At 37.2% G+C, this 27,034-nt stretch overlaps 3 protein-coding genes across 7 annotated transcripts in view; 1 reads left to right on the top strand and 2 right to left on the bottom strand.

Moving 5' to 3' along the window:
• Positions 1-9,308, bottom strand: part of LOC122016388 (pentatricopeptide repeat-containing protein At4g32450, mitochondrial-like) — an 11,517-nt gene extending 2,209 nt beyond the window's left edge. Inside the window, exons 1-3 of one of the 2 annotated variants that reach the window (XR_006121111.1) lie at positions 9,085-9,308; positions 6,651-8,986; positions 3,586-3,760 (exon numbers count right to left, since the gene is read on the bottom strand). Coding sequence is in view for 1 of the 2 variants with exons in the window: in XM_042573667.1 (XP_042429601.1) it covers positions 6,659-8,905 (2,247 nt within the window). In the remaining variant the exon portion in view is untranslated. Of the gene's footprint in view, positions 1-3,585; positions 3,761-6,526; positions 8,987-9,084 lie in introns of those variants that run through there. The other variant, XM_042573667.1, reaches the window with a different exon arrangement.
• A 96-nt stretch (positions 9,309-9,404) lies between these two features.
• LOC122017803 (2-phytyl-1,4-beta-naphthoquinone methyltransferase, chloroplastic-like) lies at positions 9,405-12,542 on the top strand. 4 transcript variants are annotated; one of them, XM_042575498.1, is made up of 8 exons: positions 9,405-9,645; positions 9,731-9,795; positions 9,857-9,947; positions 11,126-11,214; positions 11,481-11,614; positions 11,688-11,749; positions 11,868-11,967; positions 12,172-12,542. In XM_042575498.1, exons 1-8 carry the CDS (start codon positions 9,430-9,432, stop codon positions 12,270-12,272), a joined length of 858 nt encoding a protein of 285 aa, XP_042431432.1. In that variant the 5' UTR covers positions 9,405-9,429; the 3' UTR covers positions 12,273-12,542. The 4 variants fall into 4 exon arrangements, with proteins under 4 accessions (XP_042431432.1, XP_042431433.1, XP_042431434.1 ...); XM_042575499.1 differs by having other exon boundaries at positions 11,126-11,190; XM_042575500.1 differs by having other exon boundaries at positions 11,126-11,184.
• A 9,189-nt stretch (positions 12,543-21,731) lies between these two features.
• LOC122016391 (NEDD8-conjugating enzyme Ubc12-like) lies at positions 21,732-26,631 on the bottom strand. Its single transcript, XM_042573672.1, has 6 exons — positions 26,463-26,631; positions 24,353-24,474; positions 23,229-23,337; positions 22,847-22,925; positions 22,657-22,773; positions 21,732-22,030 (listed from the first exon to the last, which is right to left on the bottom strand). The coding sequence occupies exons 2-6, from the start codon at positions 24,459-24,461 to the stop codon at positions 21,893-21,895; spliced, it is 552 nt and encodes a 183-aa protein (XP_042429606.1). The 5' UTR covers positions 24,462-24,474; positions 26,463-26,631; the 3' UTR covers positions 21,732-21,892.
• Positions 26,632-27,034: the final 403 nt, after the last annotated feature.

Here is a 27,034-nt window from a genome sequence, read left to right on the forward strand (position 1 = left end):
TATATACGTGTATATATATATATATATATATATATATATATATATATATATATATATATATATATATATAAAAAGAATAATACCCTACACATCTGACACCGAACAGAATATAGATTATTCTGGGGCGTGAAGTTACAGAGGGATTAAGAAGAAACAAGAAAGAAATAACGAAATAAGAATTAGCTCAAGATAGGTTTTAAAAAAAAACCTTCTTGAGAAAATAAGAGCGGGAAATAAAGAACAAAAGAGATGTAGTCGTAACGTGACTTAAGCAAAACCAATTGATTCAATATCAAATTAACTTTTTCCCAAACATCATCAAAACTTAGGTTTATATAGCTCTCAAAACTCTCAAAAAAATCTAAATAGAAAAATAACCAACTAGACTTATTTCCTAAGATATAGGATAAATTAACTATCAAGACTCGGTTTCTAAGATTTAGGACAAAATTAAATATAAAAAATAAATTAAACTTAATTAACGGATAACTACTTAAAAAAATCTTAATTTTGAATTCTCTCCTGCATCAACATCTTTATGTAAATGACTGTATGTGACATCCAACATAGACGATCGGACAGCTAAAACTTAATTTTTTATTTCTTCTCTTATTTGCATGCAATAATTCTTTTCTTTCTCCTTTGATTACCTATAAGGTGGTGTGAATTTTTAAATATCGACACTAAGATGGTGTCTTGGTGCTAATTTGCATCCACCACCAAGGCTGGTGTTGATTTGATGGTACCAGTACTACTTTAATGCTAATTTTTATAAACCAACACCACTTTAGAACTGATTTTTATAAACCAACAGCTCTTTACATACAATCAAAGGAGAAAGGAAAAATTATTATATAAAAATGAGAAAGAAAAATAATAAATTAAATTTTAACAACATCAGATCACCCACATTGAATGTCATCCACGTTTATTCACGTAAATATGTAGGGCACCATTCTTTTATTTTAAATTTTCATTTTCACTTTAAAATTTAAATATTTTTTAATTTCACACCAATCCTAATGGGATAGACATAGACCCAAATCAAATTAAAGCCTCTAGGCAAAGGTATATTGCAAGACAGAAATTAAAAACGGAATATTGATTTGATAATTTTTAAAAAGCGCTGGTTTAATAATTTTCTGTCTGATATGTTCATTCTTTTGGAAATCATCCAATGATAATCTCAATTAACATCACAAGTAACGATGCTAACGTATAAGTATCGGGTAGGCGGGATCCTCTGATCCATAATTTGTAGAGCAAAAGATGATCCACTATATAGAGTAGTTCATTTTGATAGACTCTACCTATTAAATAGATGGAGTTTATCATAATCCACCAATCAAAAGTAGTGGACCATCATTTGGTCCATAAATTACGGACCATCCTTTGGTCTATAAATTGTGGACCAAAGGATCCGTTCTCGGCACCGGGTGTAGTGGAAGTGGCAGACAAAGCCAGACGGGATTCTCTGGACAACGACCCTAGGTCCGTTCCTGGACCAGGGGTTGTTCATAGGTGGAATTCTATGGATCCATGCTCAGACAAAGCACCAAACAATACCTTGAGTTCACCACCATGGCGTGTGGTAGCCCCTTACTTTGAACAACGTAGGGTTATCCAAGCCAAGTCTTGCAGGAAGGAGACTTGGCATTCCAGTAGGCGTGGCATGGGTGCTAGCCATGCCAAGCAACGGACTGGCAGTGCGCGGGGCACTGTCCAAGCCCAAGTTTGCAGGAGGCAGACTTGGCATTCCAACGAGCGTGGCATGGGCGTAAGCCATGTCAAGCAACAGGACGATGCAGGACTGTCCAAGCCCAAGTATGGCAGGAGGCGAACTTAGCATTCTAGCGGGCGTGACATGGGCACAAGCCATGCTAAGCAACGGACCGGTAGTGCGCAGGGCACTATCCAAGCCTAAGTCTACAAGAGGAAGACTTGGCAAGTGTCTGAGCCGGGTATGCGCGCAAAGCATGCTTAGATGCGGCAAAGGATTTAGCAGTGCACAAGGCATTGTCCAAGCCCAAGTCTATAGGAGGAAGACTTGGCAAAGAAGTGGGTGTGACATGTGCGCAAGACACGTCAAGCAGCCAGTGGATTGGCAGCGCGGGGTTGCCTAAGCCCAAGTCATGCAAAAGGTAAAGACTTGACAATCCAACGAGCATGACATGCACGCAAGGCATGTCAAGCATTGAAGCAGTACGCAGGGTGCTGCTCAAGCCCAAGTATGCAAGAGGCAGACTTGGCAATCTCTCTAGCATGGTCTATGCGCAAGGCAGGCTGAATAGTGGAGACTTGTGACAATACGTGGAGTGCTATCCAATGCACCAGACATGTAGGGGCAAACTTGGTGATCATGAGAGTAAGGCATATGCGCCGGGCATGCCAAGCAGCAAAGGAGCGAACAGATAGACTTGTCTGTATTGCCCAAGGATCAAACAGATGGACTTGTCTGTGGCAACAAAGGTGCAGACAGATGAACTTGCTTGTGGCGCCAAGGGAGCAGACAGATGGACTTGTCCGTAGTGCCAAAGAAACAGAGTTGTGGGCCTAGCACTTGGTGTGTAAACAGACTTTGGCACAGGGCCAAAGAAGCGGAGCCATGGACTGAGTGGACAGATGGACTTGTCCATGGTGCCAAAGAAACAGAGCCGTTGTGTGAACACTAGGTGGACAGATGGGTTGTCCGTGGTGCCAACGAAGTAGATTGTGGTCAAGCACAAAGTGTACAGATTGACATTTGGCATGGACCAATGCAGTGAAGCCATGGAGTCGAAGCACAAGCAGTGCATGCTGACACTTAGCATGGGGCAATGCAACATGATGATGGAGCAAAGTGCAAGGTGTGCAGGCTGCCACTTGGCATGGAGCCAATGCAACTAAGACATATGAACAAAATAATTTTTTAGAAGTTGAGTCAGTTTTATACATGTGACATTGGTAATTGGGACAACTATCATGTAACTTCCTTATAACCACTTGCCTATACATGATAAATAGGCAAGGTGGGTCATTGACAAGAGTGTGCCAAAGGTAGTGCCAAAGTGTGTCAAGAGTGATGAAGGGAGAAGCATTGAGGCAAATCTTGAGAGAGATTCTAGGCAAGTGTTAAGGGGGCTTTGCCTGGACGGATCGTGAAGAATTGCGATCAAGATAATGAAGGATTTGTATGGGTAAATCATGAGTGATTTGTAAGTAATTCTATGTTATTTTACTTGTATTCCTTTGTTATCGGGTTAACGATGATTAGGAGTTTTCCCATACTTGTTGGTGTTGCTGATTTACTTGAGGCTTTTGTTATGCCTTTTCTTCGTACCTCTGTGATGTATTCTGTGATGTATTCATTAGTAGCTGAGTTAATTACCATACAAACAATTTTCTAAGATGAAAATTAACAGCTGTGACAGCGTGCCAGCAGAGCAGTCACCACAGTCACGGCGCTCAGTGCTCCGTCCGCGGAATTACATCAAGAGCTTCTTAGAAAAATTGGAAAAAAGTATTGTCTTCTAGATAAAATACTATAGAACTTTATAATAAATAACGAAAATATGAGGAAGAAAAAATGCTTTTTTAGACAAATACCTGTTTTTTCGTCTTCTGCTCTTCTGCAGACCCAATGGATTACTTAAATACTTTGCTTTAGCCACTCGATCTTAATCATTGACGAAGTGAGGCAAATTGGTAACTTGTTCATCTTCCAAGAACTCACCAGGAGGCATAAGAGCATAATTTACTCATCTAGTCGCTCCAAATAAGTCTGTTGAGATTCAATTAAAATCTCATATTTAAAAAAATTTGATAAAAATCATAAATTTAAAAGAATATAGAATATCATCATAATCATGAAACTTTTTGAAAAGAGTTCAAGAACAAAGTCATAAGGGTGTAAACCCAAAATGGATAATATCATATCATTGTAGAGATATATAAACATCCTATAGGCACAACAAATGGTATCAGAACTAAGTAAGAACTTAATCTCACTAGGCACACTGAATGGTATTGATTGCAATTACAAATCAGTGAGCGGGGTGATAAAAGTCAACAAGAGAGTTCTAACGATAATGAAAGGACAAAAGGTAACAGAAAACGTCTACAAATTAATAGAGACTACAATTGTAAGTGGAGACGCCTCAGTGGAGTATGAATCAGACAGTACTGTCTTGTGACATATACGGCTAGGGCATATGGGTGAACGTGGGATGCTAGAACTTCACAAGAAAAATTTGTTGAAGCATGTCAAAACGTGCAGGTTTGAATTCTACAAATTCTGTGTTCTTGGGAAACAGAGTAAAGTGCAATTCAAGACGACAACAAACAAGATGAAGGGCATTCTTGACTACATACATACGAATCTCTGGAGACCAACCAGTGTAGTATCACACGGAGGACACTTGTATTTTGTGAGTTTTATTGATAATTTCTCATGAAAGATCTGAGTACACTTTATGCGTCACAAGTCAGAAATTTTTGCAAAGTTTAAACTGTGAAAAACAGAAGTTGGGAACTAGACCAGAAGGAATAGCAAATGTCTTAGATCAGACAATGGGACTGAGTATACAGATTCAAAGTTTCATGAATTTTATGAGCAACATAAGAGAATGAGGCATTTCTCAGTTCGCAGAACACCTCAGCAAAATGGGATAGTAGAAAGATTAAATAGGACAATCATTGAGAAGGCAAGATGTCTCAGACTAAATGCACAACTTGCAAATAATTTCTGGAGGAAGCGGTTAACATGGCATGTTATCTCATAGATCACCAAGGGCGGCACTAGAAGGCAAGGTATCAAAGGAAGTATGGACAGAGAATCAAGTAGATTACTCTCATCTTCGAGTTTTTGGATGTCCATCCTATATGCACATATCTAGTGAGAAAAGATTAAAACTGGATGTGAAGTCAAAACAATACATTTTTCTAGGGTATCAGAAAAGAGTTAAAAACTTCAAGTTTTGGGATCCTAAGGCAAATAAGGTGAAGATCAACAGAGATGTGTTTGACGAGAAACTATATTATAGCGTACTCAGGAAGAAGGAAATGAAATACCACAGAACAACATGGAGAAAGATGTTATGCAGGTGGAGTTATAGACTCATGACTCCGATGATTCTAGCTCAGAGCACACGGAGCATCGCACTATAGCTGGTGGTAGAACGAGATGAGTCGTAAAACCTCCCACCAGATACGGATTCAAAGATTTGATATCTTATGCGCTTATCACTAGTAACGGAGATCTTACATCTTTTCAGGAGATGGTACACAGCTCTAAGAAGGATAAGTGGACGGGTGCTATGGCAGAGGAGATGGAGTCGTTGCATAAGAACTAAACGTGGGATCTAATGGAACTTCCTGAAGGAGAAAAAGCTATAGGATGCAAGTAGATATTCAAGAAGAAAAAAATAATATCAAAGGAAGAAGAAGTGACTGGAGCAAATGAATGTGAAGACCGCATTTCTTTATGAAAATTTAGAGTAGATTTTTATGTCACAACATGAGGGATTTAGTCAGCCTGAACAAGAGCGGTTGGTTTGTAAGTTGAAAAAATCTCTTTATGGATTGAAACAATCTCCTAGGCAACAGTACGAAAGTTTTGATTCATACATGATTCAAAACGAATATAGGAAATGTGAGTATGACTGCTGCATATATATGTAGAGCCTTGAAGATGAATCACTGATTTTTTTACTACTATACGTAGATGACATGCTCATTGTTGCGAAGAAGATGAAAGAGGTTGACAAATTGAAAAGACTACTGAGCAAAAAATTTGACATGAAAGATTTAGGGAGACCCAGAGCAGGTCAGGGTGACCGAATGCGGATGCTCGCGGGGAGGTCCGAAGCAAGTCAAATGTGACCGGATGCAGCTGCTCGTAAGGAGGCCTAGAGCGAGTCAGGATGACCGGATAATTACAAGAAGACCCCGAAGCATGTCAGGATAACCGGATACTCACGGGGAGGCCCAGAGCAGATCAAGATAATTGGATACTTACAGGGAGGCCTGGAGCAGGTTAGAGTGACCGGATACTTACGAGGAGACGAGTAGGTCAGGATGACCGAATGCTCGCAGGGAGACCCGAAGCGGGTCAAGGTGACCGAATGCTCGCGGAGAAACCCGGAGCAAGTCAAGGCGACCAAATGCAGATGCTTATGGAAAGGTCACATAACAAGTCAAGGTGACCGGATGCTCGCGAGGAGGATCAGACCATGAAAGTAATTGTGATCCTTCGTTTAAGGGGAGGATTATTGGGATTCAATCAAAGTCCCATATTGAAAAGATTTGGTAAAGATCATGGGTTTAAAAAGATATAGGATATCTTCATTGATATGAAATCTTTTGGAGAGAGCCCAAGAGCAAAATCATGAGGATCTAAGCTCAAAGTAGACAATATCATATCATTGTGGAAATATGTAAAAATCCTTTGGACACAATAAAATCAGAACAAATACTTAAAATAATATACTTATTTGTGTTTTTACCTTCCTCTTCCTTGTCCATGCCTTTGGTTTTCAAAAAGTGTAGATGATTAAGAGCACCCATGCGAAATGCTAAATTTTATTGAGGTACACAATGATCTACCGAGTAGTTAAAAGAACTTACATGTACAAGTTTCATGTTTGACAGAAACTTCAGAAAAATAACCTTACCTTCAAGATTACCAGTAATCTTTGCAGGAACATACTCCATTCTCAAAATGATGAAATCTCTTAGCATCTCTAGCAATGATTAGTCGTCCAACTAGCTTTGATATGATTTTCAAAGCATTATGGCAATCTCCACAAACACGAAGATTTTTCATGATCCTAATATCAGAGCGAACAGAGCTAGTCATAAGGGCGTAAGAAAGAGCTAGCCTCTCGCTGTGAGCAAGTAAAGCATCCTCTTTAGATTCCTGATCAACATCATGGAGCACAAATCTTGTGTCTGGTACATATCCAGCCTCTTTCATTTGTTGTTGTAAACACCTTAGCTGTGCATAAAGCTTATCATTCTCAGGATGAGATCTGTCTCCTGCTCTATATTCACGAATTTTGCTCTTAAGTTGAAGACCCTTTTTCTTTTCTTTCTCCTTTGCCAAGTCTGAATCTTTCACAAGCAGCAAACCCTTCTTCGATTGCTCACTCAGCCTGGATGCATCTAAGTGCTCTACAACCTTAGCACAGAGATCCCCTAGTTCCAAATTTCCATTTAATCTAGAAACAGTCATCAATGTTTCCCAAATATCAATACTCGGCTCAAACGGCATCTGGTCAATGAATTCCAGAGCTTCTTCCAAATATCCAGCTCTCCCAAGCATGTCTACGATGCCAAGGTAATGTTCCATGCCAGGAGCAATGCCAAAATCCTTTTTCATTGATTCAAAGTGCAACAATCCTTCCTCAGCAGCTCCTAGACAACCACAGACATAAAAAACGGAGACAAACAATCCTCCATCAGGTGTCAATCCTTTCTGTTTAAACTCGGTGAACATTTCAATGGCATCATCTCCAAGCCCATTATTTGCAAGACCCATTATCATGGTATCCCAAGATGTCAAATTTCGATGGGGCATGCTATCAAATAACTGATAGGCATCCGACGTTGAACTGCACTTGAAGTACATACTCAGAAACTTGTTATTTACTCCAACGTCAACATTTTCAAATCTTTGTAATATGTGGCTATGTAATTTTCTTGCTTCTTCTTTAAACTTGTCATCATCACATGCTAGGATCAAATTCAAATACCTTGGGAGATCCACCACAAACCCATTCCTCTCAAGCATAACCAACGCTTCCACTGCCTCTCTCATCTTCTTTTCTTTGCAAAACTGATTCAGTTCTTCAATTGTGCCCTTGTATGTTACAGAATAGCCAATTTCAGCAGATCCATTAGGAGAAGATACAGAAACATCTTGTTTTACTGAGTTATCAGATAAAGCAGAATTCTCGTAAGCAACAGGAGGATCCTCTCTTTGATATCCAGCTGTGTAATACCCATTTGACCTTTGATGAATATTTGCTTCGGTATCTGTATAAGTTCCTTTCTGGCAATTTGGAAAAGCTCCTGCTCTGTTATCCAGACAGTTAGAATTGGGGTCGTGTTGCAATGTCCCTGGATTATGTCCATATTTTGCATTGACAAAGCTTGAATATGCGTCTTCTCCTAAGCGTTCTGGATATTTCTCTCCATAACGTCCACTAGGATCAAATTTGTTACTTCTATGCCATTCTTTCCGATTTCCATATGATTCAGTATTTGCTATAGCACTACGACCACGATCAAAATTTGAACTATGGTGGAACTCCCCCGTCCTAATTTGGCTATTCCAACCTACTTGCAGATTGTTATGCTGACTAGTAGACACACTTAGACTCTGCCCACCAGTTCCAGTATAGTTTTTCTGATCGTAACCATCAGAACTGAAGTCGCGGTTGCTTCTCCATTCATTGCCATTGAAATTCATTTGGCACACATGTGCACTGTTGCTAGTGTCACGCCTATCGGCGCCCTCGTAGAAGTTGGAAGTGACTCGCCCATCAGCACAATTTGCATTTACCTGGGTGTGAGCATCGTGTGATTCCCCCCCTTGCACATCTGAAAGACTCGATCTTTGATGCGTCTCCAACCTTGAGCTTGAACTGCAGTTCTCATAGATACCGTTGCTGTGGTAATTCAACGCATCATCACTCTCCCGGCGGGTGCAGTGTTCAGGTGTGTAATCATTTCTTTCTGCAGCAATGTTTAGCCACCGAGAGAACGAGGGCGGAAGTGCCTCGTTGGCAAAATCATCGTGCAAACTTCCAGTGTTTCGGGAAGGGAGACGGAGTGAATATGAGGGGAATGGAGGAGAATACGAGCGAACCTTAGATAGCAGAGAGAGGGAACTTTTGGTGAGGATCGATAGCTTCTTCTTGAACATTGATATGCCGTCTCCTATCAATTCCAAGATCTTTCCACGGCGAGATGATGTCTGCTCAAAAACAATTTTTTTGCTCCATGCCTTCACAATTACAAGTAGAACTTAGAGCTCGAACGAACCAAGATCAAACATTTCACAAAAGAAGGGGAAAAAAAAATCAAGCTTGAGTTTATAAACACCTAATAAGAGGAGAGGATACGGAGGAGGCGTCGATCGACCAGTCTATGCTGCCGTCGGGCATGAACTATAAAGACGGGAGATGCCGTTAAGCAGCGGCACCGTCTACAATAAGCTGAAAGGGAGGAGAAAGTCAGGGAGGTGGCGGCGGGAAGATTCTGGCGTTGGCGGCGGAGGTGGCAGAGGTAACGCCGGAATGTCGAAAGGAAAGGGCGTATGCGTTTCTGGGGTTAGGGTTTTATTATTTTTTTAATTATTAAATAATATCTCCTTTATAATTTATTTTTTTTTAAAAAAAAGATTAATTATCCGCGGTCGATTGGCGCGAGCGGACGCCGTCCACACAAATGCTTTCCCATTTCGTCGGCATGGCTGTAGTTCGCCGCCCTCCGGCATCACTGTCTTCATCGGCCGCCCTCCACCGCCGACCGCCGCTACCTCGACCTGTCTTCAGCTATCCGCGATCCCTTTTCTCCTTTTCTTCCCCACTGGGAAAGACTCGAATCTGCTGCTCCGCCCAACGGCAGGCGCTCTTTAACCGCATCGCCCCCATCTACGACGATGTATGCCTCCGCTCTAGCCCTCTTATTTCCGTACTCGATCTGCTTTCTCTGTTTCAGTTTCTCTAACAGCGAGTGGAAATGGCAGCTGAACGATCTGCTCAGCTTGGGGCTGCACCGATCCTGGAAGAGGATGTGCATCTCCTGGAGCGGGTGAATACCGATTTCCATGTCCTTCTTCATATTTCTCGCCTTGCTGATTTCGCTCTCTCAGGGCAAAGAAAGGGGATCGAGCACTTGATCTGTGCTGCGGAAGTGGCGATTTGACGTTCCTTCTCTCCCAGAAGGTGGGACTCCAAGGAGAGGTGCGTTTGTTGGCTGCATCATCTGAGCTGCATTTTCTATGCCATCTCGAGTTATACTTGCATTTTACTATTCATACCCGAAGTTTTGGTTGCATTGCAAATTGGCTAAATCTTCATACACTCCTAAATTTTGTTGATTGCGTATAGAAGAACAATCTACTCCGTAAAGGATTCATCAGCGTGAGTGAGAGGACATTTCTATGTTATGGCTTGGAACTTTGGACAGAGGGTCAAACTTCTGTCTTGGCAATTGGCATTTGAGATTTCTTAAAGATGGCATCCTAAATTAGCTCTCGTTTTGAGTTAAAACCATTGTAGTGCATAGTTCTGATGTGAATTGTTTCTTAGTCAGACAAAAGAATTATTAGCTCACAGGCAACAACTATGGTTAGATTGGATATATCAATTGGAACTTGAAAAAAAAATAGTTGGTGTATTTGCATGACTAATTGTGGAATATCTATTAATCATCTTACCATCTCATGCATTGTTGTTGAGAGTCTCTGCGCTTGTTTGGCTGCATAAGCGTATGCAGTCAAGGAAAAGCATGTCATTTGCTATGGCCACACAAGGATCAATTCTTGCAGGCTAAATCAATCAATAGATTGGTAAAGTCAAGTCATGTCCAAGTTAATGTTGATGAAGGCTAAACCAATATTGATAAACAAGGAAAAAAAAGGAACAAGCTATATGTATTGCTTAAGTAAATAAAAGAATTTATGTGCATTGGTTATGTACATTAATTGTGGTTGTTGGTTAACTTGCATTGTCATTGTGTATATGTGTTACTCATGTTCGCTTACAAAGTAGATATGCCTTTATTGACTTGTTAGAATGATTAATTTAATTTTTAAATGACAGATGTAAATTTTATTTATCTCGGTACCAATGCAACATGATCTTTTCTTAAAATACTGCTGCATAGACACCCCCATTATGCATCATGCAGTATTCAACCGAACACCTCTTGCATACGTTTTTTAAAACCTTCTAATGGAACATTAGAAGTTTTAGTTTCTATAATTTCTAGAAAGCTAAACCTTGCTTTTTTTTAGTTGATTGAATGGCTCAGTAGAACTAGGCTAAGCATTTCAACTAAGTATGAAAATGTCATAACATTTGAGATATCTCCTCCTTATTTTGTAGTTAGTTGGAGATTCTAATTCTCTCACTTGCAGGTTTGCGGTCTAGATTTCTCAAGAGAACAACTATCCATTGCTTCCGTTCGTCAAGACTTGTATTGGAAAGCTTCCTACCAAAACATTCAGTAATTACTAATTGTATACATAAATAGGAAGCAGAAACATGGTTGTTGGAAGGACATAGATAGATTTCATGTTTAAATCATCGTTTTACTTTTATTGCGCCTTATAAGATATTTTATCAACATCTCGTTATATTCTAGGAAATGCTTGTTCTCGAAATGCATCAAATGAAACAGCAAAATTTACATTTCATTGCTTCCAAAGATTTATTGATCTTGTTCTTCCAGTTTATTTTCTAAAACCAGATTCATGTGGTGTGTTGTTGCAGGTGGATTGAAGGTGATGCACTAAATCTACCATTTCCAGATTGCTACTTTGATGCAATTACCATGGGATATGGATTGCGTAATTTGGTTGACAGACAAAAAGCTCTCAGGGAGATTTTCCGGGTTCTAAAGCCAGGTTTCTAACTTGCTCTTTTGGTTTCTTAGACAATGGTTTAGGATTACCTATTAATATTTTACATTTTTTCCAGGTTCAAAGGTCTCCATCTTAGATTTCAATAAGAGCACATCAAATCTTGTAAACACGGCACAAGTACTGTGTTCTCCAATCCTCACAAAGCCCAAACCATGCTTAATTTTTCTTTCTTTCATCAGTTTTTTGTTTTTACTTTATTGGGAAACAACTAAAGATCTGTGCTTCCATGGTTTAGGAATGGATGCTAGACAAGGTAGTCGTTCCCGTTGCAAGCAACTACGGGCTTTCGCAAGAGTACGAGTACTTGAAAGGATCAATTGCTGAATTTTTAACAGGTTTAATCCCATATTGTTTCCCTCAATACATCTAGAATATTCAAATGAGCTATTTCTAATAAATTGTTTTGCATTTGTGAGTGAAGCTCAGCTACTATTTGTGGATTAAGCTTCCTTTTATTAGCTCTCGTTAGTTATCGCTTCGGGTACGAATGGTATACGATGCCATCATTCATAGGCTAAAAATAAAATGTCTATCTGCAGGAAAAGAATTGGAAAAGCTTGTCGATGAAATAGGATTTTCCAAAGCGAGGCACTACGAAATTGGTGGAGGTTTCATGGGGAATCTAGTGGCAACCAAATAGCTGGGGCAAAAGAATTTTGTATGAACTCGATTGGAATGCTTTTATTGAAATTGCTGAAACAGTCCCCATAAGGCAAGAACTATCAAACATGCAGATAGCCGCGACTGCGTCTCCCAGAAGAACATGAGCTTCTGTTGCACCACTTTAAAATTTTGATCTTTGATTTTAGTGTTTTGTTCTTTTTTTTCTGAAATGATTATGAATGGACTTGGTTGGCACCTGACCATTTCTACTTCTCAATTAAAATATAATTCTGTGTAGTTTGGTGCTTCCGGTTCTATTTCCTCATCACATTGCTTTGGTGTCTGATTCAAACCAGTAGGAGACATGCCAAGATATAATAACATGAATCTAGGATGGTAAATGAACTGAACGTTCGTGAACAAGTTTGGTATTCAATTTGATAAGAACTTGTTTATGTGCATTCAATACACACAAGATTGATTAAATAAACAAGTTGGAACAACTCATTAAACTAAATAAATAAGCTTGAATACATATGTATTTAGTTTGTTAATGTTCGTGAATATCGTTATTCACAAATAATATTCGTGAACAACGTTCGTGAATAATATTCATGAATCATGTTCGTAAACTATGTTCATTAATTAAACTCTTATTAACATGCTAAATAAACAAACAAATTTGAATGATTAAACTTAATAGTCAATCACACAATTAAAAGTTTCAAGCAATCAAATAAGTTTGAATTGAAAGTTTAATAACATCTAAATGAACCAAGATTAAGTCAAGCTCAAGCTCATCAAAAATAAAACAAGTCAAGCTTAAACAACGATTTCAGAGGCTTAGTTCATTTTAGATTTGGCTTAGCTTGACTCGATTATCTTATCAAATAAGCTTGAATACCCCAAAGCTTGGCTCGGGTCAACTACAATTAATAAACATCAACATGAATAAAACTAAGTTATCACTTCACAATTCACAATCAAATTTCAATTCCAAATGACTACTCTTACCGTCACACAAGGCCCCAGAGATAGAACCCCTAACTCCGGTGAACACTGTCGGTCTGCTGCTTACTTTGACAACAACGATGGTATGACTCTTCCCTTAAAAAACCCTCTCCAAATAAAGTTGGTTGGTAATGGTGGAATGGACTGTTGGACTTCTTCTTGCTCTACCGCCTAACCCCCTAGAAGGTAGATGTGTTGGAAGAGTGTCGGAAGGTGGAGGTCACACTAGAGAAACCTCTCCGGCGAGGTGGATGCTCGAGCTCGCTATTGCCACTGTCTCTTGAAGTGCGTTGCCGCTGTCACTATGGCAAGGACTCTAGGGAGTAAAGGAAGTAGAGGAGAACACCGGAGAAACCTCTCCGATGAGCTAAGCTCGAACGGAGTCGTCGTTGAAGCTCACTGTCGCCTTGAAGAGTGTTGTTGTCGTCACCGCTTGGAATAAAGAAGAAGAGAAGAGTGGAAAGGGATGGTCGGTCGACGACAGTGAAGGTAAGGGGAGAGGTCGCCGACCGGTGGTAAGGAGAAAGAAAGGAGAATGTGGTGGCAGCAGATGATGGCGTGAGGAGAAGCTGCGTGTGATGTGTGAGGAACATGTGAGGAGAATGGAAGGGTTTCTTAATGGGTTTTGGATTTTTGGGTTTTGGGTTGATGAGAGGGGTGAGATTCAAACTATTAAGGGAAAGTGAAATTGGGCTCTTGTATGAGTTAGGCGTTTGAAATTGGACTTGGAATCACATTGAATTGGAGCTACACTTGATAAACCCTTGGATTACTTAATCATGATCAACGGCTAGATACTTCTAATCTGGATGAATGATTCAAGATACTTCAGATCTCTATCAACAACCCAAATTGCTTCCCTTCAAAACAAGATACATCTTTTTAGATCAAATTCTAGAAAATATAGGAAAAATTATATTAATGCTCCAAATGAATCTCAATTCGTAAAACATGATATAAATACGGAATTAAGCATCCAAAAGGGTAAAAATGCTAAGTATAAGAGCTAAAATAATGTATCAAAATGCTAGTTATCATTTATCTCTTGAATTTTGTTATAGATACAATCGAATTGTTCATCCAAGAAGTTTGTCCCCTCATCGATCAAAAATGCATCATCAATTAACACTGAAGCTTTATAGAATAACCTCGAGTTTCTCGACATCAAAAATCTTTCTAGATCTGGATCATCGATGAAATTTTGCTTCCCCAAAGCATATATTACTCCAACCTTTGCATCTCGTGTTCATCGTTTGAGTATATACGTATCAGGCAAATGAAACACTTGGTTGATACAAAAAAATACTAACATATGTCTACATGGAATGTCCTCAAACTCAAATTTCATACAACTACACAATATATAGTCCCTCTGTTTGTCATGCGTAAACACCCTTGGTTTGGAGGAAGAACAACTTTTAAATTTCATCACATGATAAACCACTGAGTCAACTCATTTCACTTTGAAACTCCAGTCATTTCTTTTTTGTATATAACTTAACCATTTGAATTTCCATTGGTCAGTTTATCTTAATCTTATGATGCTCATTCATATCAATATGATCCGTAGCTAACTCATTATGCCTTTGGTGTCTCAGTGCCCTATTGAAACAGGTGATAAAATTCATCAATGAATACTTATTTGAGATATACCTCTTGAAAAATGAATATGAGCTTTAGATCTCTGACTATTTGACATTCCAACACAAAATACATGCCTAAAATATATCGGCACCCACTTGTGTCATAATCTATACATCGACAATAACTAATCATTTTTCTCCAAGTTAGCACACTTGATAACCTCTTCTCATGACTTCTCAAGATCATCAAGTATTGTAGAATTTATAATGACATTCTTTATGCTTTGATAATGGTTTTGAAAAGTCAAGGGGTCTAATTTATTTGGGAATTTATTCAGTATGTGCCACAAACAATATCGATGTACTATTTGAGGGATAACTTGTGCAATGACTTTCGTCATAGCAGGACCTTGATCAATGATGATAACATTTGGTGGACCTTTCGGCATAACTTCTATAAACTTCTTAAGCAACCAAACAAAAAACTCAATTTTTTCATCACTTAGAAACCTGCAACCAAAAATAATTGTCTGATGATGATGATTAACTCCTATAAATAGTGTCAAAATCAAGTCATATTTGTTAATGTTATATGTTGAATCAAATACAACTACATCACCAAATACACTGTATACCCTCCTTGATACATGATCAACTTAAAAACACCTACTAAATTTGTTATATGAATTAATCTTGTAATCAAAGAAAAAAAACTGAATTTTCTTTTACTCAGATGTAAATAACTCGATTAGTATTTCGACATCGATACCCTTTTGTTCATCTCTTAGGGTTTTCTCAAAGTTTATAATATCTTTTTTTGTGCAACCTATCCCCTCAATCCCTCCATATTTTATCTCTAATAATCGTATTTGTTAACAAATTGGTACATTGGCCTCTGAAAATTGTTTAATTAATGTTTTCTTTGCTATCGAAACATTACGATGTGAGTGTAGCAAATGCACCTTTGATAGAGTTGAGAGTGAATGATTATAAATTTCTATGAAGTTACTGACAACCCAATTAGGTCCAGTCTTTTCTTAACAAGTGCAATATTTAACTTACAACTCATTCTAATTGTGCCACGTGTTCTTTCCCCTCTCAGTTGATCAATTTTTGCATGTTTAGCGTTCCGCATTAGATCAGTAGACATTTCTTTAAAGCATACAATTTGTTTTCACATCATTTCATTTGTTATCTTATTTTTCTTTCTTGTGTTTATCCTTATACTAAATCTGGCTTCTCATGCATATTGGTTATAGAATGAATATGCATCCTCTAGTGATGAGAATTTCATCCCAATTTTTGGCTTTCTAACATCTGCAACTTGGGGAATATATTCCTGATCATCAATTCTATTTTCGTCCATTTTTTGAAATGTCACATTATATTTGAGAGCAGATAAGTAGATAAATAAATAAAAACTATAACTTATTTCAATTTAAACTCAAAATTAAAAATTTCAGACCATTTGATAAAAACTACAACTTATTTCAATTTCAATTTCTACCATTTGATAATTTGTCTACTTCGATCAAAAATATATAATTAGTACCACTATCAGAATTTCAGAAAAATGATGACCAAATCAAATCAAATAATCATAACAATAGCTTAGTGGACCATGATATAGAAGGAAATATTTTACAAATAAAATTGGAAGAGTTAGTTGTATGCAATACTTATCTTTATAGGACTTCTATATAATTTGACTCTTGGAGACAATTCAATCAAATGCTTCTTCAGTCATACAATTTTTAATCTGTAATTTAAATATATTTGTAAATCAATACACATGTTATGTGTCTAAATCTATAATAGACTCAACAAGAAAAAGGAATATATATGTGTGTGAAAGAAATACAACAAAAATTATGTAAGTATGGTTAAGAGAGTTTACACCATATATCATGATAGAATAAAACAATAGCAACTACAAAATTGTTGGACATAATATGACAAATCTATGCACCTATAGGTAATCTGATACTACTTTTAAGTGTCTTAACTCTTCCAATTACTATTTATTTATGAATAATTTAGTTTTGCAATAATTCGTTAGTTCTTCCATAATAATTAACTAGTCATACATGTATAGTATTAGTAACGAGAGAAGAATATTGAGACAAGAATATAAGAATAGCTCAATGTAGTTGAAGTCCTGGTCCTTTCTGGATGCCCAGAAAGTGTATCCAGTCAAGGATGAAACAACAAGCGTGGGGAAACCCTAGCTTCATCGTGATGAGTGAGGGAGGCTCGAGGAAGGACGTGACGAGGGAGGATCGATGGAGGGATCATCGTAGGTCGAAGTCGTGGTGAGGGAGGGTACGGCAAGAAAGGGCTAGAAAACCTAGACTCGCTGGAGGGTGCAGTGAGAGAGGGCAGGGCATGGCGAGGGATTGCTATGGCACGGCGTCGCGGTGAGGGTCGACGTCGCAGCGAGGGAGGGAAGGGCATGGAGAGGGCAGGGCTCCGAGTAGGGGCGGCGAGTAGGGGTTCGGAGGAGGAAAAGATGATTTTCTGAAAATAAAATGGAAAAAATGACACAAATTTTTTTTTTTAAAAAAATAATGACACGGATTTTACCACATGCGCAGTCCGTAGTAAATTAATGAAGATGTGGAGAAGCACATACCAAAGGGTTCTTACAATTGATAAGCTTGCATAGAAAAGGAAGCACAATAAGATAAAATTTGTATTGGAATTTCAACTCAAATAACTTGAAACAAGGTAACATGTTTAATCATTGTCACTAATTTCTAAATATTCAAAAAGTCAAACTATCTCTTTCAATACATCTTTTAACTTAGTTTCCTTTTCCGACTTTGACAGTTTTGACTTTGAAGTTGAAGTTGAAGTTGATCTCAAACTTGAAGTTGCAAAGGAGGTTGGTGAAAATTTTTAAATATGCTTGAAAAGTTTTTTGTGCCTCTTTTCTACTTTTGTAAGATTGATGGATAATACCCTTAAAGCCAGTAACTTGATTTGATGCTTCTATCCGCGGTTCATACATAGCCAGATTATATCCAACAAAGATAACATATTTTTTCCCTACATTAAAAACAACATTCAAATCTTGTATAAACAAAATATTAGAACTTAAAATAAAATAACTTACTATTCTTTGATAAAAGGAAACATGGTTTCCAACACAAGAAAAAACAACATGAAAAATAAATGAGGTTGTGTAACTTTCTACCTACAAAAGAAGCAATTAGCAGAACAATAATTTTGATTCATGTACATATTGTAAAATAAATTATTAGTACAATAAGTCTCAACGTACAATAAGTCTCAACATATAGGAAGTATAGACAATAAATTATTCATATGATGATTCTTAAAAAGAACATATCCTTTAACTTCATCACAGATTCTAAATTGTTTAAATAGCATAGATAATGAATCTCTTATGTGAAGAACTTAAATTAGTAATTTAGAAATAATATGCTTATATTAATCAAATTCCAAGAAATCATTTACTGAATCTCTTGTGTGAAGAACTTCAATCAATAATTTTGAAATAATATGCTTGCATTAATCAAATTCCAGGAAACCATTTTGCTTAGCACATAGCTTGTTGGATCATAGAGTCGCTAGAGGGGAGTGAATAGCTATCGTCGCTTTTTTTATAAATTGAGAATACGCAACGGAAAGGAAATATGAAAACACAAATGCTAACGCAAGTAATTTTACTTGGTTCGGAGCCTTCGACGACTCCTACTCCAAGGCTTGCACTCGTCGAGTGCTTTCGTTAAGCAATCACTATCAGTTCATAAATGAATTACAAATATTTAGTATAAGAACTGAAAATAAAAATGTTATCGACAAACATAAAGGAAATTGAAGAAGTCTTCATTCTTCGAACTTCGGAGTAGTCTTTCGATGTCATCGGAGCTTTTTCGGAGCAACACGCAAATATAAAAGTTTTAGTAATTGATGTTCTGAAGTTGATGGTCGAAGGCCTTTATATATGCTCCTTCCGGGCTCTTGGAACCCCTCCAGCCGCTTGGACTGTTGTTGACTTGGCGATATCTCATCGAAACTTCATTCACGAAGTTTATCCACCTCCAGGCGCCCAGACCCCTCTAGGTGCCTGAACCGTTGACATGGGTTCAACGAGTCATCACGCTCCAACTCAGCTTCTGAATTTCTGGTTCGGGCACCGGGACCGCCCGAGTGCCTGGCAGGTCGCCCGAGAGAAGCTGGTTCGTGCACCCAGGCTAGCTTCGGGCGCCCGAATCCCTTCCGAGTGCCTGGACACCCTTTTTTCAACAATTCTTCCCTGCAACAAAGGGTTAGTTCAGACAATAAAAAAATAAGTTTATCCTACAAAACAAAGTTACCACAATACAGTAAGATAGTAATAGTAATTAGATCATGTCTCCTCAAGATCAAAATCTAGTCAAGGTCTCAACTTAAGTTTCCCAAATGGACCTAAGTTGGACCAACGCCTACCATTCCCTCAACCGGGAACGCGCCCTCATTGGATCTCTCCTCCAGTTGCTTACCTCCACTTATCAATTGCAGACTTCATGTCCCTTAACCCACCAGGACTCTAGCCATATTTCAACGAATCTGGACTTCCTCCTGCCAGATCTCAATCGATCTGGACTTTGTGCCAGCTATCAACCTAGCTAGACTTTCTCTTGCCAGATCTTGACCAATCTGGAATTTGTACGTACCAGCTATCAACGTAGTTGGACTTCCGCCTAGTGTTCCAGTCTTCTAGACCCATCATGTCATGCACACTTGGTAAAGAGTTTAGACAAACAATACATCTAATTTTAATCTATTTATCATATATCAAAACTTGATTATCAGTACAACCTACACCAACATAGATTATGCTTAAAGATATCAACAAGTACATGAAAAAGATATCTCTATGTTATTAGAATATCCAACCACATACTAGTAGATTTACATGCAACAATATAGCAAATACAAGTTAGCAAGCATGGATCTTTGTTTCTCTCCCTCTTCATTATAGCAAATTTGAAAGGAAAAAAAAACACATTCATGGTAAATATATATAATAGACCTGATGATTTTGAGATGTATGCATCAAATGAGAAGGAACTTGGCAAAGTGTATAACTCACAAAACTTAGCGTAGTGACGAGGGAGACCGTCAAGATAGATATTTGAAACTTAATTACTCTCCTAACCAGCTTATCGGCAGGAGACGGATCGGCGAGCAAGGGAAAACCTAGCTTCGTCACGGCAAGTGAGGGGTGCATGGGAAAAATTAGCTTTCTCGCAGTATAGAGAAAACCTAGCTTCGTCACAATGAAGGAGGAGGCTCGGCACGACGACAGTCGAAGTCGCGGTGAGGGTGGGCAGGCCACGGAAAGGGCTAGAAAGCCTAGACTCGCTGGAGGGTGCGACGAGAGAGGGCAGGTCGTGGAGAGGGATTGCTGTGGTGCGGCGTCGCGGGAAGGGTCAACGTCGCGACAAGGGAGGGAAGGGCACGGAGAGGGCAGGGCTCCGTAGGCGAGGAATCGCGTGTGGGGTAGTGGCGAGAGGAATCACGTGTGGGGCAGCGAGGAGGGGTTCGACGGAGGAAAAGATGTTTTTCTGAAAATTAAAAGAGAGAAAAATTACGCAAATTTATTTTGAATTAAAAAAAATCAACATTTCCTTATAAAAATCTCAAATATATTAATATATCCCGTAAACACATTACTATACTCCGTAAATGTTTAAATTTTTTCTATTTTAATTTTTTTTTTTAACTGAACACTATAACCCAATTGAGAAGTCTAAATCCCAGAGGTAAAATTTTAAAAGTTTTTAGCTTGAACATTATAATGCAATTAGAAAGCCTAAATCTTAGAGGAAAAGAGTTAAAAAAAATTATTTTAATTAATTTTTTTAATCTAAAAAATTTTGAAAAATAAGAAATGCTACTGATATCCTACGCGCGCGCAGTTGCATGTGTATATATATATTATCTATATATAAAAAAACCAATAAATGGTAAAGAGATTATATTGATGGATCATATTTATTTTTTAAATAATTTTAACTGATTTTATATTTATATAAAATTATCATTTAAAAAAATAAATAATTATAATTTTTTATAAGAGCATCCCAATGGATACATTAATGGGGTGTTATAACACCGTCTTAGTGTTAAAGTCATTGTGAAGGGGTGTTATACATCCCTTCATTTGAACGCGTTCAAGGTATTATAACACCCCATTCAAAAAAATATATAACTTGCACATCCCATGTGTTTTTTTTATTTTATTTATTAAAAAATTATAAATTAAAATTTTTAAGATGTAATATTATTATTAAAAATAAGAATAATAATTTAAATATTTTAAAATATATTTATTTAATATTATATAATTTTAAGATAATTGAGTATACTGTGAGACCTATAAAAAATTAGTATTAATATTAAAAGAAATTTAGGTGAAAGAGATTTGGATGAGATTATGGATGTTATAGTGAAAGTGGATTATGAATATCCTAAGTGACATAATAGCATTTTATTTTACTTACGTAGTAGCATTTTATTTTACTTACGTAGTAGCATTTTATTTTACTTTTGACAATCCAGATACCAAACTTTGCCCGATTAATTTTAAAGGTAAATGACCTTCCAATTTAAGTAGCCTATCAAATACATCTAAAACCCAATTTACATAAAAGCTAACCTCTAAAATATTCATTTCTCTTCAAATTCGAACTCTCTTATCCTCTTACACATAGTAGTACTTTAGCCTCAAGGAAATATGAAATAGAAATGGCATTAGTTAGCATCTAGGTCTCTATTAGCGATCATGGGATGGAGAAATTTATCCTTAGGGTAGCTACTGCATTACGTGCTCAACTCCAAAAGCTATTTAACTAAACAACGGGATAGAGATAAACATAGAATACTTAAAATGCATGCAAACTGGCCGCCATGGCCTAATCTTTGAACCAAGTTACAGCGATAATGCCAAATACAAATGGTTTCATATTATATAGCACCACAAGACACTCTTTTCGACCATAACCGTTGTTTCCCAGGACACAGTTTGCAATGTTATGCACTTAGCCTTTGGTCATGTGCACCTTGGGAAGTAGACTTGACCCACATAACCTCCGGTCATTGCCCTTTTCACGTTTGTCTCGAATAACTTGGGGTTGTCGCGGAGAACCACTGCCGCCTCATGATTTAGGGGATCCTCATCATTGGGTTGCTGTGATCAAGGCAGTCACAGAAGAGAATAAGATATTAGTAAGAAAATGGTTTGGAATAGAGTTTATCTACTGAACAACAATAGCATCTACAGATCGTTGACAAAAGAGAGTTCCCAAAATTGAGAAATGTAGGAGTTCAATAGTTATTGAAAGAACATAAACTTCAGATGGAACCTGAAGAAACCGCACTTTGGAGCAAGAGGCGTTGTATAAAAGCATTAGGACAGTATATGATGAAAGAATGGTATAAAGAAAAGTTATTTGCAAGTTCATGACATGTTCTGTCCATAAAGCCATCAATTTCTTAGCAGTATCAATGAGTGACGATAATAAAGCTCAAAGAAATGCATGCATGAATGGATGGATGGCAGGGTAGAATACCCATTATCAAAACGCAAAATAGTAGATGAAATTCTTCTCAGCAGATATAATTAACAAAAGCAATAGTCAACTAATGAATGAATTGTTTCTTACATAGCACATTGCTGAATAAATAAATCTAAGTGTACGAATGACAACAAATAAACTGGGAATTGGATTTAATGATAAAATTATCCGAGTGCGTGAATGACAGATGAATGTTAATTATAGTAGCTAGACAAAGGAGAAATTTAAAACTACGAACCATGAAGAGAAGAATCAAGCCATAAACAATAGTATTAATGTTAAGCACAGGCTTCCAGTCTTCACGCAGAATGTTAAGGCAGACATTTCCCTCCAAGTCAATATTAGGATGGTAAACCTGGATTAGAAATTTTAGTGTTAGCCAAGTGAAAAGGAACTTCCTCAAAATATTACCATATGTTAAGCTTTACCTTTGTCTTGCATTTGACCTTGGGTGGTTCGTGAGGATAAGAAGGAGATACTTGGAATGTGAAAATAAATGTACCACCTCTGACAAAATCATTAAAGAAGAAACTAAGTTGAACAAACTACAAACGAAAATATCTTAGATCAAGATAACTCGTAGAAATTAGAAGGAACTAGGGAAGATAATTTATGCTAAAGAGGCAACAAGAACAAGTCTATCGATTTACAAAAATAAAGAAACAGACAACAATAGTCAAACCATCAGTCAAGGAGCCTTGTAATAATTTAAAGAAGTGGATTGAGATTACTAGAAAATGCACTTGTCCAACCACTTAGCTTATGTAGACACAAACTGATGCTGCAGAATATTGACGGACTATTACTTACTGATAGTATCCTTCATCGGGTCTTATGCTGATTTCAAAATTCATCAGATCATCCTTGCCATTTGGAAATGTTATGTCCGTGCTTTTTGGTAGATTCAGCTCACTAATATCTGAAAATGGAATTAGCAATATAAGGTAGTAACTTAAATCTATAATAGAACACAGCACTTTGGATCAAAGAGATGCAGATATTAAAAACTAAGTTACCAATATTTGATATGTGTGAGACTTGAAAATTTTATTAGACATCATATCAATTTGGATAAAATCTTACGAGCAAATCTTTAGTTCAATGATCCACAAACTAATCGACCATTACCCTAGACACAATCATAGATAGCAGATGAAAAAACAATGGCCAATTTTGCTGGTCAATGTCTAGTGAAAAATATCCAAGACAAAAAAAAAAGTACCACAATATAGAGTGACTCTATGATAACATAAGGAACACATTATAACATGATTTTGAGTATTTGATTAATCATACCACTAAAAAAAAATCAATTTATGAGATATAGTCGCAATGACATAAAATAGAATACAATTTCACAGCTTAAATTAACATTACAAGAAAACAGTGATCATCACGCAATGATGAAGTTAGCTGAGAAAGGGAAAATAGAGCAAATAGTTTTGAGAATTGATAGCAAAAAAGAGAAAGGGATTAGGATCATCGTATTCTTGTGAATGAATACAGCAATACTAGCAGTATAGTGCAACAAAGTATGTCAAGATTATTCCAAGCAAGGAATATTTCCAGACAGCAAACAGTTTTGCCCAGAACAATTTAGAATACTAGCGAGGCATCTTTTGCACATTGACAAACTCAGACCTATCGAGGTATCAACCACAATTTGAAGTTTTGTTATTGGTGACAGTTTCAGTATCCAGAACTACTGTATCTGTATTGAATAGAGCTGACATGGCATAAAAAAACAATATGATCTTATAAATAAAATAACTTTATAAATAACAATAAATATTTTTAAGTTTAACAAAATGATAATAATAATTTACAAAATAACAATGCTGATAAAAATAAAGCAATGAAGACTAATAAATTTATAAGTAGTAAAATATTTTATATGGATCTGTGCAAACAAAACGACTCGTAATCCGGCAAACCCTTGTGGAGACGCAATTCTCCAGCACTTTGTTTCTTGATAGGAGCCTTTCCACTGGAATTTGCTGCATCCTCCCGTTTTTGGTCCTTAATTTTAAAAAGCTTTATCATTGTTCTGCAATTGCTATAAGCAAGAAACAAGAAGAATATCATTCAACAGAAAAATTAATACTTTAAAGTAAATATCAATATGTAAAGGATATGATATTTGAGAGTGAAAATATAGGAGGGAAACATGCATAGTTCTTTATTTGTGCTGCAAAGTTAGGTTATCCAAACACACTGTAAGTAAACCCACAAATTTGAAGACATTATCTTAAGTGTGATCTGAAATGTTTAAAGTTTTGAAATATCATTTCTTGCTCTGGTGAAGTTTCAGAATATCAGGTTTTTATCTTTGTCTTGAAGCGTTTGGATATGTTTTCCACGTTTACAAATCAAAATAAGTATTTTGAAAAAGAAAAATTAGCATGCAAGTTAACAGTGACATATACTCCAAATGTTCCCATCTGAATTTTTTAAACATGGATTTAGAGCGATCGCCAACAAATCACCAAAATAAAAAAAGAGGAGGGAAAACAACTCAAAATAACAAGAAAAATGCTATGAAGATTTGAATACCACATCTGCATGTATGAGCATGCATAAGCAGGTTGGCATAACTTCCCACTCGTAAAACATTAAAAACAAAAAATACACCCTCAAGTATGAAGCAAAGAACACAACCTTTTCAACTCCCATCCAAATTTGCTAAAGAAAACTTTTCCAATCCAATCTCTGTGCTTCCATCATCCTAAAGAAATGGTTGTCACAAGATGATGACATTCCAAACTGAAGCTAATGTATGATACAAGTATTTGGACTGCATGCTTGAGGACAAGCACGTTTCATTGGGATGGAAAATGTCACTTTCTAAGGAGGCTTCAGCCTCGTTCAAGATATGATAAAGTGGCCTTGACAGATAATGAATCCAGGGAAATCAACAATAGAATGGGCCTTAGCAAAGAAAAGTTTACTGAGACCAAGTTGTACTTTCAGTTCATACATATACATCACGTAATACAAGATAGTCAAGCAATACAAGATTAATACTTCATCTCTTTCCTCTATCTCTATTTCTCCTTCTCAATTTCCCTCTCCATCTTCTTTCTCTACAATTTGATTCCCGTCCATTGCATTGTTGCTGCATAGCAATGCTGATTGTAATCCCCATGCAAAGTTTCCAGCATTTTACAGAGCTGAAAATGCCATATCTTGACCCACAGTACCCATGGACTAGGTCTTGCACCTGGTTTGTAACAGTTTAGTTATAGTTGAATCTCAAACTACAGTTGTAAGTAACAATTTGTTACTACTACTTATTGGCAAGCTTCTAAATAACATATCTGCCAATTTTCCATCTATCTACTAGTTAAAACTCCCAGAGCACGATCTTGATCAGGTATATAATATAAGGTATTCATTAATCTGTTTACAATGTCTTGTGTACATGAGAAAGATCTGACTTGCACCGAAAGAGACATCCAGTTTGGTATAAATATGGATAATCGGTTCAAGACAGACTAGTTCCAACTCCTAAGCTTAGCACAATCAACAGCAAACAATGTTCAGAAAATTCTGGTTTTGGCAGCCGAACTATTCAAAATTATCATCAATTCGACCAATTTTACAACAGAATTAACCTGTTGCAAAGAAACATGACCCCATTATCGGGAAGTAAAATTTTGATTCCTCATCTATAATGTAGCAGCTTGACCCGATCAAAATCACTTTTGCCTATAGAAAGAATCAAAAAATAAAATTTGGAAGCTTAAGAAGCAAGGATGCGGCAAGACCAAACAGATACACACAAGACGAACCTAAGTGCGCTGACTTAATGGATGTCAGACGTCATAGAAACTAGGGTTAATACGAACCATTCCGATAGAAATTGGACGTATCTACGGTTCGATATCCGAATCTTCCCGATACACCGTAGAGAGTAGGCAGAAGCAATCAGAACCGAACAAATCGCGCGATCCCAACAGAAATAGAGAAAGCCGGCGCAAGGCGGTCAAATTCGGCGGAGTAAAAAAGGAGAAAGAGGAGGAGAAGTGGAGGATGGAGGCTTACGATGAGGAATCGCCGGCCGGCGCTGCCGCTTGCTCCGCTCTCCTTCGAATCCCGTCGCCCGCACGGAGGCTGTCGCGCACTAGTTTGGGGAAAGCGAAGGGAACCAAGAGGAACCGGGAGAAAGCAGCCCCGTACGAGAGAATAGAGAATAGCCAGCCTGTCTCGATCCCCATTTCAAGCCGTTAAATGTATTTACTAAAATGTACTGGATGAATGTGCTAAATTTATGAGTATCTAAAATTAAGGGAAAATTTAAATTTAATATTTTGTTTATTAAATGATATAGAGTGATTAAGGAAGTTTTGTATTAATTAATGGAATAGTCAATTGTAGTTTTAAAGTTATTTCAGTATAAGTGTTTGAGAATGAGAACTTTATTTGTTATTTCCTTAATTAAAATATGTAATGATGACTTATTACAATAAACACAATCATTCAGATAGGAATTTTTTCTTTAAACGAGAGATATAATCATAGGATGGGATGATAGGCTTTAAAACTGCCTATAATAAACATTTTATGATTTATCCAATGAGAAATTTCATCGATTGGTTCACATTTTTTTTTGAACC

The sequence above is a fragment of the Zingiber officinale genome, chromosome 8B (genome assembly GCF_018446385.1).
Source record: "Zingiber officinale cultivar Zhangliang chromosome 8B, Zo_v1.1, whole genome shotgun sequence".
NCBI classification, from domain to species: Eukaryota; Viridiplantae; Streptophyta; class Magnoliopsida; order Zingiberales; family Zingiberaceae; genus Zingiber; species Zingiber officinale.

Bases quoted from the DNA above. Each gene is read 5' to 3' on its own strand.
- LOC122017803 (XM_042575497.1), top strand. From the start codon at position 9,430: ATGCTTTCCCATTTCGTCGGCATGGCTGTAGTTCGCCGCCCTCCGGCA. The intron at 9,796-9,856 runs GTGAATACCGAT...TCGCTCTCTCAG, and splicing joins ATGTGCATCTCCTGGAGCGG to GGCAAAGAAAGGGGATCGAG. The intron at 11,615-11,687 runs GTTTCTAACTTG...CATTTTTTCCAG, and splicing joins TTTCCGGGTTCTAAAGCCAG to GTTCAAAGGTCTCCATCTTA.
- LOC122016391 (XM_042573672.1), bottom strand. From the start codon at position 24,461: ATGATAAAGCTTTTTAAAATTAAGGACCAAAAACGGGAGGATGCAGCA. The intron at 23,338-24,352 runs GTTTGCCGGATT...TTCCATTTTCAG, and splicing joins AGAATTGCGTCTCCACAAGG to ATATTAGTGAGCTGAATCTA. The intron at 22,031-22,656 runs GTTCGTAGTTTT...CCTTGATCACAG, and splicing joins GCTTGATTCTTCTCTTCATG to CAACCCAATGATGAGGATCC.